General features: G+C 44.6%; 1 protein-coding gene across 1 annotated transcript; it reads left to right on the top strand.

Annotated features, from left to right (window-relative positions):
- LOC109845089 (pectinesterase-like) lies at positions 4,213–6,678 on the top strand. The gene is made up of 2 exons (XM_020414276.1): positions 4,213–4,984; positions 5,715–6,678. The coding sequence occupies exons 1-2, from the start codon at positions 4,234–4,236 to the stop codon at positions 6,389–6,391; spliced, it is 1,428 nt and encodes a 475-aa protein (XP_020269865.1). The 5' UTR covers positions 4,213–4,233; the 3' UTR covers positions 6,392–6,678.

Raw genomic sequence — 12,018 nt, 5'->3', positions numbered from 1 at the left:
CGATGAGAACATCACCGGAACCGTCAAGTTTGGTGATGGATCCGCAGTAGAAATCAATGGGAAAGGCTCTATTATTTTTCAGTGCGACAATGGCGATCAAAGGCTACTACCTGAGATATATTATATTCCGAGCTTGAAATCTAACATTATTAGTCTTGGTCAGATGACTGAAGATGGGAGTAAGGTTGTTATTGCTGATGAGTTCCTGATGGTGTTTGATAGGAACGGTGCTCTCTTGATGAGGGTAACACGTTCAACTAACCAATTGTACAAGATAGAGTTAAAGACTTGCAGGCCGGCGTGTTTGATGGCGAACATTAACGATCCAGCTTGGTTATGGCATGCTCGCCTTGGGCATGTCAATTTCTTCGCCCTCAAGATGATGACTGATAAGAGGATGGCTTCCGGGTTACCGAAGATCTTGCACCCGAATCAACTATGCGAAGGATGCCTCGTCGCCAAGCAAGCAAGACTGCCGTTCCCTTCGCAAGCAAACTTCAGAGCTCAGAAGCCGCTGGAGTTACTACATGCTGACCTATGTGGCCCTATCACCCTATCTACACTTGCTGGTAACAGATACTTCCTTCTTGTTGTTGATGATTTCAGCCGATGGATGTGGGTATACATGTTGAAGGTCAAGAGTCAAGCTTGTGAAACCTTCAAAAAGTTCAAAACAGAGGTTGAGAACGCATGTGACCACAAGGTGAAGACATTGAGGACGGATCGTGGTGGCGAGTTTTTGTCAAAGGAGTTCACCAAGTTATGTGAAGACTACGGCATCAAGCGTCATCTCACTGTACCGTACACCCCGTAGCAAAACAGTGTAGTGGAGAGGCGTAACCGCACGGTGATGGACATGGCGAGAAGCTTACTTAAAAGCATGCATATGCCTGGAACAATGTGGGGTGAAGCGGTCAGGCATGCGGTGTACATTCTCAACCGACTACCAACCAAGGCGTTGTACGACCACACACCTTACGAAGCTTGGTTTGGTAAGAAACCCCACCTAGAACACTTGAGAGTTTTCGGATGTGTGGCGCATGTGAAAATTGCAGGTCCTTCTCATAAGAAACTCGACGACCGGAGCACGCCAATGGTGTATATTAGGGTAGAGGAAGGAAGCAAAGCGCATCGCCTTTACGACCCTCAACACGGCAAAATACGTGTCAGCAGAGACGTCGCGTTCTAGGAAGGAAGAGAATGGGATTGGAGCACAAATGGAGACGAAAGAGCACCTAGCTTGGCAGAGTTAACAGTGGAAGGGGAGTCTGCAGTAACCGACCCAACAACCGGCACATTTCGACGCGCGCAACTCTGACAGCCGCCGAATCAAACCAGATTGCTAGGCAGCTCGCAAACCAGGCCGTAAGATGGTTGGAGGTCCAGAACAGCGCTTGCAGACAGACTGCTGCATTGAGATGTACGAAGACCCAATGCTGGACACCAGCAGGCCCGTACAAGGCAGCAGCTACAGCAACCAGTCCGCATACACTTGCTGGTCTGGCAGGCTGAACCAGGGACAGTACCACTTGCTGTCAGAACTGCTGCTGAGGCAGCAAGCCCCACTGTATTGGATATGTTCGGACCCCCTGAAGCCGCAGTGATGACTCCAGATGAACCTGTGCGTTATCGGTCCCTAGCAGATATCTATGCAGAGACGGAGGTGATTAATCTCCCTGCAGAAGAATTATTCCTGATCTCTGAAGAACCTGCAAGCTACATTGAGGCTGCAACAGATCAAGAATGGCAGACAGACATGGAGAAGGAATTGGAGGCCATCGAGAAGAATAAGACTTGGGTACTCACAGAGTTACCGCGGGGTTCCAAACTCATTGGTCTCAAATGGGTGTACAAGCTAAAGAAGGACAATGAAGGCAACATTCTCAAGCACAAGGCAAGACTTGTAGCAAAAGGCTACGTTCAGCAGCAAGGAATGGATTTCGATGAGGTGTTTGCACCTGTGGCGAGGCTTGATACCATCAGAATAATCCTCGCTATATCAGCATAGAACGGGTGGGAGGTGCACCATCTGGATGTGAAGTCGGCATTCCGAAATGGTGATCTCCAGGAAGAAGTGTATGTGGTTCAACCTGAAGGGTTCGTTGTGAAGTCTACAAACTTTCAAAGGCACTCTACGGTCTACGCCAAGCACCTCGGGCGTGGAACACACGGCTTGATAAGTGTTTGAAGGGCATCGGATTTGCACAATGTACTCAGGAGCAGGCGGTATACACCAGGAGTAACAGAGGGGATTTACTCATTGTTGGCGTGTACGTGGATGACTTGATCGTTACGGGCTCGAGGGCAGATGAGATAAAGTTTTTCAAGCAACAGATGATGAAGGAGTTCGAGATGAGTGACCTTGGATTGCTTTCCTATTATCTTGGTATCGAGGTGGATCAGCGAGATGATTGCATTGCACTAAGGCAGGTGTCCTATGCGAAGAAGGTTTTGGGTCAGTTCGGCATGATGGATTGTAACTCGACCCAATATCCCATGGAAGCAAAGCTAAAGCTTGGAAAGGATTCTGAAGGAACACCGGTGGACGTGACAGAGTATAGACACATCATCGGATGCTTAAGGTACCTAACTCACACCCGACCCGATATCACATATGCCGTGAGGATTGTGAGTAGGTACAGGGAGCACCCTACAGTTTTGCATCGACAGGCTGTCAAGCATATTCTGAGGTACGTGAAGGGTACTGTGTCCTACGGATTGGTGTACAAACGAGGTCGAGACAATGATGAGTTGGTGGGATTCACTGACAGTGATCTTGCGGGAGACGTTGATGACATGCGCAGCACAGGCGGCATGGCATTCTATCTAGGTGACAGCCTGGTCACTTGGACATCACAGAAGCAGAAGATGGTGGCATTATCATCCTGCGAGGTAGAATTTATGGCGGCAACTGCAGCAGCGTGCCAAGGCCTGTGGCTGAGGAGTTTAATCAGCGAGGTGATCGGGAGTGAGCCCAAGCCGGTTACACTCTTCGTCGACAACAAGTCCGCGATTGCCTTGATGAAGAATCCGGTTTTCCATGGAAGAAGCAAACATATTGACACACGCTTTCACTTCATTCGTGAGTGTGTTGAGCGAGGACAGATTAAAGTGGAGTTCGTAAGCACGAGCGAGCAGCGAGCAGATATTCTCACGAAGGCACTAGCAAGGGTGAAGTTCATCGAGATGCGGGAGTTGCTAGGAGAAAGGAATTTAGAATCTCGTCCAGATTAAGGGGGAGAATGTGAGGTGGTTAATCTGGCAGAACCAGTTGGTTGAAGTCCAAGTTATTAGATAGAATTCTAGTTATAGTAGAATACTAGTTAGTGGATAGTTTTTCTAGTTATTGGATGAAGATTCACGTTGTAATCTTATCCCTATGAATCTATATATATGTAAACAATTATAATGAGAAGAAGTGAAAAAAAAAGAAAAATTTCCTGCAGAACACGTTCTCTGTTGTTCGTTCTCTCTAAAATCAGCCAAGAAATATTTGGTTACAGGTTTTTCTAACTCAGTTTCAGGTCTGATCTCTGGCCGATCCTGTTCAGAAGCCTACATTGATTAGCCAATTTCGATCCTCACCTTAAGTCAATTCACGCCGGTTAAAATCCAACAACCGCAGAAATGTCAATTAACGTTACCACCTTTAGAACACTTACGTTTTCTCGTCCAAATGAAATTATTCCTTCCACCAGAAATTCTGCGAGAATAGAAGTCCCAAAAGATGTAATACTCTAATTGAGTGTTTAACTACAATTGTTAATATTTAAAGACTTGGCTAACGTTTTCAAACCATTTGACCTTTTTCCAGCCTTTAGAAATAACGTAATTCATTAAGCTATCTAATTGTCCAAATTCACGAGCCCAAATTAAGTACATCAACATGTCACGGAACCCTAACAACAAATGCTTTTCAATCTTGGTACGTAACGTGCCATTGCAGCCCTCATGGTCCTATAAAAGGGGGTGTGGGCCTCCTCTCCGTCCATTTATCAAGCTCGAATGATAGCTTGGTATCCAAAACCCTAGTCCTTAACAATGTCTACAACTTTTTTACTAAATCTCTTTGTTTTCAGTCTTATTTTATCTTTTAGGGTTGCAACAACTGATCCTATACTATCATGTAGCCAAACACCCTACCCTAAAGTCTGTACCTCTCTCATGAGTAACATTAGTTCTCAACTCTCCAATCAAAGCCAAACACCCTACCCTAAAGTCTGTACCTCTCTCATGAGTAACATTAGTTCTCAACTCTCCAATCAAAAGGCAGCCGCATTAAATTTTCGCAATTTAGTTATCCAAGCAACCATGGAGCGAGTTACATTGACCCATCAGTTAGCATTAACCATGGACCAGAGTTCACTCGATGAGCGAGCAAAGGCCGCCTTGGCCGACTGCTTGGTCCTCTATGAGGACACCATTAGCCAACTCAACCGCTCGATGGATGCTTCATCATCGCATGAAGATTCACAAACGTGGCTTAGTGGTGCGGTTGCGAACCACGAGACTTGCAAAAACGGGTTCGTGGAACTCGACTCATCATTCCATTTGCCAACTACACCGTTCATGACCAACAACATATTCGAGTCCCTCAGCAACTCTCTCGCCATTAACAGGGCGATATTGATGCCCATTAGTTCCATTGGCAATCGCAAATTGCTCTCTAATGGATTCCCTTCATGGGTCTCCGCAGCTGATCGCAAACTTCTCCAATCATCTTCGGTGAAAGCAAATATCGTGGTGGCTCAAGATGGTTCCGGGAACTACAAGACGATCTCTGAAGCAGTTGCAGCTTCTGTTAAACAAAGTAGTGGGGGTTCAAGATTTGTGATCCATGTCAAAGCCGGAACTTACGATGAGAAGGTTCAGATCACGACGTCGATGAATAATCTAATGTTGATCGGTGATGGTGCTGGTGTTACTGTTATTACAGGAAGTAAGAGTGTGCAAGATGGTACAACTTTCAATTCGGCAACAGTTGGTAGGTTTGCAGTTTGGAGATAGATTTATATATTTTGTTGTGTGTTGGCATCGTACATGTTTGAAAGCGATTGCTGGGTTGTAGATTACTTTAGTTAGTTCTCTTCTAGAAACTACAAAACGTCAACGAACTTTTTCATTAATTCTATGCGACGAAAAAATTGTAGTTACTTATGGAGGGTCATTGGAGGAAGGTTAATTTGGTTATTAAAAACACAGATGATGACTTTCTTGAAAGGCAATAGATATCATGGGAGAATGACATATAGAAAATTGTAGATATAGTATACAACTCTAAAAACGAATAATAAAAGTTTACCGCATGGAACAACCAAAAAGAATATGGACAAATTTTCAAAACCATCCGCTTTTAAAATTTATTTTCAAAAAACGACCCATTTCAACCTTAATTTTAAAAACCGACCCAGTTGGTTGAAACTGGATCGGTTTTTGAAAAAAAAAATCCTAAATTTCAAGGGAGTTGAATTCCCGTAAAGTTTTGTTATGAGAAAAAACTTCACGGGAGTTCAACTCCCGTGAAGTTTAGGAATTTTTTTTTTTAAAACCGACCCAGTTTTATCCAACTGGGTCGGTTTTTGAAATTAAAGTTGAAATGGGTCATTTTTTGAAAATAAATTTCAAAAGCGGATGGTTTTGAAAAATCCTCGAAAAGAATATTTGAAGTACGTTACTAATTTTACATTAATAATTAAAGTGTTCTCGTTTTGCAGTTGTGACTGGAGCAGGATTCATCGCCAAGGACATAACATTCGAAAATACCGCCGGTCCAAAGAAACAACAAGCCGTCGCACTCCTTTCCCGCTCCGACCTCTCCGTCGTCTACCGCTGCAGCTTCAAAGGCTACCAAGACACCCTCTGTGTCTACTCCCAACGCCAATTTTACCGGAACTGTGACATCTACGGCACCGTCGACTTCATCTTCGGCGACGCCGTCGCGGTCTTCCAGTCCTGCAACATGTACCTCAGAAAACCCCTAACGGGCCAAGAAAACACAGTCACCGCCCAAGGCCGTTCTGACCCCAACGAGAATACTGGCATCTCCATCCAGGACTGTAATATCGCTGCCGCGGAGAACCTGGGCTCGACCAGGTCGTACCTGGGTCGGCCATGGAAGGCCTACTCAAGGACGGTGGTGATGAAGACAACAATCGGAGGCGCGATTGATCCAGCTGGGTGGCTGGAGTGGGATGGAAACTCTGCGCCGAGCACGCTGTATTATGGGGAGTACATGAACAGTGGGGCTGGAGCTGGGACTGGGGGTCGTGTTAAGTGGCCTGGGTATCATGTTATGAGTTCGTCGGATGCGAATAAGTTCACCGTTGGGAATTTCTTAGGGGGCGGGTCTTGGATAGCTTCTGCTGGGGTGCCGTACACTGCTGGGCTCTAGGGTGGGTACGTTGGCTGTTGAGAGGGATTTGATCTGGATTATTGTTAAGTATTTGAATTAAGTTAATAATTTGTTTGTAGGAACAAATAAGGCCACGTAACAAGAAGGGCACTTGAGTGAAAATAGGTTCAACAAGACGAGGAAACTTATGCTCGGGCCGGGGTTATTCATTTTCAATGACGATCAATAGATTCTTATGTAAATAGTGAAGGTTAACCCACTTGATTGTGATGTAATACTGTCAAATAGAGTGTCCTGTTGTAAAACCGTAGGTTTTGTTTGTTAATTCTACGATCAACACTATGATGTACACGAGCAAAGTCAATACAACAACTAAAGTCTTTTATTAAAATTTTGGACTACATGAATGATCTGCTCTTACATTGAGTTACGTTGAAGGTTATATCCTCTACTAAGGTGTTGTCGTGGTTGACTTAAAATAGTGTCTACTTAAATTCTATTTGGCTCACCGCTAATTTTTTTTTCTACATTAGTTATACTACATTTTTGCTCCACCTAATTTTTCCATTTAATGACCTTTGCACATAATTAAGCCATCTCTGAAATAGTTCTCGCTCACTTCATCCTCTGTAGGGTCAACCTCTGGCTTACTACTATTGCATTCATAATATATTCTAGCTCTTAGTAAATATAGATTTAGATTCTCTCCACTATTAAAAAAATATTGGAAAGATCATTACTTCATCACAATATTTGATTTCTTTAAGTGGGTGGTTATAATTTATTTTTGAGTGTAAATTAGAAAAGAATTCAATTTATTGGTGTATTGCGAGTGTTATATTTAAAATGAATCATAACCATCCAATAGATAAATTAATGACTATGATCAAAATAGTAGCTTCTTCACCACTTTTTTTGTCATGGAGAGAATCCAAATCATGTAGATATTCACTCGTTCATTATATTATCATTTTCGCTACATGAACTATTTTGCATATATTTTTTAATTGATAAACATTCTTAACATAAAATAATGTGAGTCATATAACTACCCTACAAAATTCTTTCTCTAGTTTTACTTATATTCTACATTCACATGAGACTCCTAAACTACTCTTCCATTTTAAGTCTTTAACCATCTTGATTTGCTTTGATGAAACATATTATCATCACTCTCACTCTCTGAACAAATATTTGATCCTAATTAAATAATAAAAAGGATCTTTTCTAGGTACAACTTTTTGACTGTCAATATGTACTATATATCTCCTCCTTAATTTTTTTTCCAATTTTATGAAAAATTGCGTTTGAAAAAAGCTTGTGAAATTTAACAAAGTTTTATCTTCACAAAATGTTAATGAGAACTTATCGGGTAGACATCTATAAGGATACATGATAGCTACAACTACTGCAACACATAAATATCTTTTTTTAATGATGGAAATAGTTGGGTTCTGAATTTGAGACCTCCAACGTATTAAAACTTTGGACTAGGTGGACTCACTGTCATATATTTCAATTATGACATAAAAGAATTCTTTACCAATTACTATAGTTCCTAATTAGGCAGCCATGACTAACCCGTTGCATCAATCGAGACCACAAGGTTAAAAAAATTTGTTTTCCTTGTAGTGGAAAGTAAGCTAAAAAACTCACAGTATTAATGGTATTAATGGAGTAAAGATTCTATTATAATACTCTCTAGAAAGATGATGATTTATACTATTTACAAGTGGTTAAAAGGTTAGTTTACGAATTCTAATTATTCTATCAATGGTGTCAGTTACCGTACTCCTATGAGGACAGTTTTGATAGGATCTCTACTACTACTAGTTTTGATGAAAGAGGATGCAAAAGAATTACGTAATATCTTTTCCTTAAACTCAAAACATAAATCGTATTAATTGTCCAATAGCACAGCAGCAAGATTCCAGTTTAATATACCATGTAGGTGTGATGTGTGGGGTCTACCACGCGGAAAAGAACGCCGTTTGTTTCCGCGTGGATTTGTTTTCGTGCACAGAAACAAAACCGGCCCACGAACCAACTGCTCCCTATATAAACATTATTTTATTAGGTTTTTTGCTGCAGCTATTGGGGGCGCAGGAGATTGTTTCGTTGGAATTTTTGCGGCTGGGGAGTTCTTTTCGGAGCGTGCAGCTATTGGGGGCGCAGGAGATTGTTTCGTTGGAATTTTTGCGGCTGGGGAGTTCTTTTCGGAGCGCAGGAGATTTGTTTTTTTTAGGCGGCTGCTGCAGAAAAAGAACACAGAATTCAAGAGGAGTTTTGTGTGTAGGCTTTTGTGCATCCTTTTGTAGAGAGATATTTATGAGGGATTTGAGAGTTTGTTTGAGGGTTTAGATTGAAAGTAATTGTAAACCCTAGTTGTAATCTCTCCCTCTATTAGTAGATCTCCCCCTCCTTGCCCCGTGGACGTAGGCAATTTGCCGAACCACGTAAAATTGGTTGTACTGCTATTTGTGTGATTTGTAATAGCTTTTAGGTTCCCTCGACACGCAGTCCTAGAGCTGACGATGTAGGCATCAAAAACTGCCTATAGGTCTCCACAAACGGTTCAGTGTTACAGAACGACGATGAACGTCACTACCCAATCCATAGGAGTCCAATCGACGTCGATGAACGACTGAAGTGAATCGACGAGCTACATGAGCAGACAGGATTTCGGAACAACGAAAACCCGGACCAATCGGAGACCCGGCGATGTTCACAAAAAGGACAACGCCCTTCGTGCCTCGACCACTCTACAGATAATCCAACCACCAGAGCGGATCGAACTCTTCGTCAAGCATCTGACGCACCCGGAATCACTCAAATCCGAGTTCGGACGAAGAATCTACAGGGAAGACAACGAAATACACCTAAACGGAGTCCCGGCAAGTCGAAATACCCCGGGGGTGTCTAGGAAAAGCCTAGACACCCCAGGGGTGTCTCGGCCTGGCCGAGACACCAGGGGGTGTCTAGGCCCCCTAGACCCCCCTACACACTCCTATATGCCTATAAATAGACCCCTAGTGCCTTGCTTTTGAGGGGGGATTTTTGGAGAGCCTTGGCGAAGCCCTGCTGCAGCAAAGAGTGGTCGAGCGCTTCAACCGAGGAGGAGAGGTCTACATCAGTCTTCATCACCCATTCCCCGTCTGATCCTTAGTATTAGCCCTTGGCGTTAATACAAAGAAGAGCTAATATCTCGCTTTAGCCGAGATTGACGCTTTAAGCTTCTAGATCTCACACGGATCGACGAAGCTCTGTCCGATTTTTCTGGATCAGAAGTTTCTAGATCTCACGCGGATTGACGAAGCTCTGTCCGATTTATCCGGATCAGATCTGATTGCCCCGGTGGTCCACGGATATTGACGTCCCCGTCACAGGCCAAAGACCCACGCAAGCGAGACCGCACCAAAACGGGATCTCGTGTTTATTTTCGATAAAGTTGTAATCTTTGTTTTGTTGCACGAGGAGGTCTTATAAACACCCGATGTCCAAGTGAGTTCGATACTCTCTCGGCCTCTCCTCATCTGTCAAACTATCGCCGTATCGGCCGGAGAACTGCGGAAAGCAAGTGGAAAATGTCCAACACTTGTGGACCTGCAGCTGCTGCCTGACGTCAGAAAATCCGCGCCCCTCCCACTTGCCGTTCTCAAGCAATTGTAGTAAAGGAACGGAATGATCTGTGGCGCTCGGTACCGACATCATATCGGGACGGTGAAGGACAAACCAAGCCATCAAGTAAGTGTACGGGAGCTCTGTCTTAAGGGTGGGAATCTGAGTCGGCGATTCCTTTTCCTTCCGTGTAAAGGCACCAGAAAGCTGTCGAAGTCCTCAGTGAATGTTAGCCACCATCACTGGAAGAAGTGAGAGTTCTTTCTTGTAGGCAAGCTGAACTGCTGGATAGAGTACTTCCAAGGGCAGAGCGCAACGTGGTCGAGATCGCAGATCTGGGCTTCTCCTCCGCCAAGAAGATGGCTACTGAAGGCGCTCCAGCTATATCAAAGAGAACGCGCCAAAGACGGCGTCAAAACCTTGCTCGTCAGATGGCCAAGGCTTTGGAGCCTATGGATGGGGTCCGCTACAACGAAAATCTCAAATCGAGACAGCGCCAAGAGCAACAACGGTACGTAACCAACTCCTCCTCCAAGGCAGAAACGAACAAATGGGTTCGTGTCACGAGGACTCGTTCCACCCTCGAAGAGAGAATCAAGAAGCGCCGCGCACTGCTCGCGCATGCCCGAGGCGGTCAAGACTCCGCCAAAGCTCAAGCAGGTATGGATGCTGAAGGCGAACCCAACGCCTAAGACGAGAGCTGAAGATGTTGCTGCCCAACCTTCACCAAATCCAAGTCCCGTTCCCCTTACCCCGGCACCTCCGATGGAGTCAGGTATGAACACGGATCTTTCAACACCCAGGGTCCCTTTGAAGGGTCGCCTCGGTCCCTTACCGGGGAATCGAGGTAAAGTACCTATCAAAGAGCGATTGGGTCCGTTGAAAGGTCCCCAAATGATAAACCCGACTGGGGGTCGTTCTAACTCCCCCCAGGAAAATATCAAAGGGAAAATCCCTATTGCCGACCGCATCGGGTTGCGTGTCGAAATTCAAGAGCCCGTTAAGTTTTTACGCTCACAAAAGCGTAGACTGGAACGAGCGACTTTTGAGAACGCTAATAAAGCGTCATATCCCCAGAAGGAAGCATATTCGTCTGATGATGATGATGTTATACCTGGGAAATTGTGCCAATACTCTATAGGTTGCTCCAGTTATTAAACTGATGAGTTGTACTATAGAGCTGGGGGTGCGAATAAGCCTTGGAAGCGAAACGCACGAGACGCGGAGCCTCACTGCCCGTGTGCTAACATCATCAAGGCGGTGTTATCAGAATGCTGTTGCTCTGAAGCTCCAAGGAGAGTTTCGGTGTTCAAGAGAATCTCCACCGGAACGTCTGAGACTAAGCCTAGGCGTTTCCAGCGAAGAAGAAGGATAGTCAAAGACGGAGAATTCCCGAAGGTCACCATCAACATGGCCAGCAAAGGAGCACCGACGGGGGATAATCCCGAGTTAATCCCGCTAGTACCCTGGTATCTAACTCATTTGCAGTCCGGAACCATTACACGAGGGACCTATGGTAGGGTTCGGACGAGATTACCGTCGGAAGACGAAGGATCAGATGCCGGCTCTGTAATTGCATCGGAAAACACGGTATCTAGCGAAGGGCAACCCCGCGAGGTACTCATGATCAGCGCCGAACAAATGAACAAGATGCTTGAAGATGCCCTAGCTCGGCAGAAAGAAGCCTTCAATTTCGAGATGGAGATGGCCATGCAGCAGATGAGGGAAATGCACGACCAGCAAATCGCAGCTCTGACAGCTCATCAAGAAGAGCCCACTCGACCCAATCATCAGAATCAAGATGAGAATGAGCGGGAAGGGAATAATGTCAACATAACTATTCCCCCTGTCAACAACGACAACGGAGGTGGTCCTGTAGATGATAATGCCAAAGAAGACCACGTTACCTCTCCTCAAAGCCACTCGAAGATAGAAACGAGTGAAGACAAGAAGATGAAGGACTTGGAGAGCAAAATCAATGCGTTGATGAATGCTCAAGAGGTAAAAAGATCCGGCATACCATGTCCTTATCCAAGGGAGTGGGAATC

The sequence above is a fragment of the Asparagus officinalis genome, chromosome 6, assembly GCF_001876935.1.
Source record: "Asparagus officinalis chromosome 6, Aspof.V1, whole genome shotgun sequence".
NCBI classification, from domain to species: domain Eukaryota; kingdom Viridiplantae; phylum Streptophyta; class Magnoliopsida; order Asparagales; family Asparagaceae; genus Asparagus; species Asparagus officinalis.
The sequence above is the reverse complement of the archived record's forward strand: the minus strand, read 5'-3'. Positions and strand labels throughout refer to the sequence as shown.

Bases quoted from the DNA above. Each gene is read 5' to 3' on its own strand.
- LOC109845089 (XM_020414276.1), top strand. From the start codon at position 4,234: ATGAGTAACATTAGTTCTCAACTCTCCAATCAAAAGGCAGCCGCATTA. The intron at 4,985-5,714 runs GTAGGTTTGCAG...CTCGTTTTGCAG, and splicing joins TTTCAATTCGGCAACAGTTG to TTGTGACTGGAGCAGGATTC.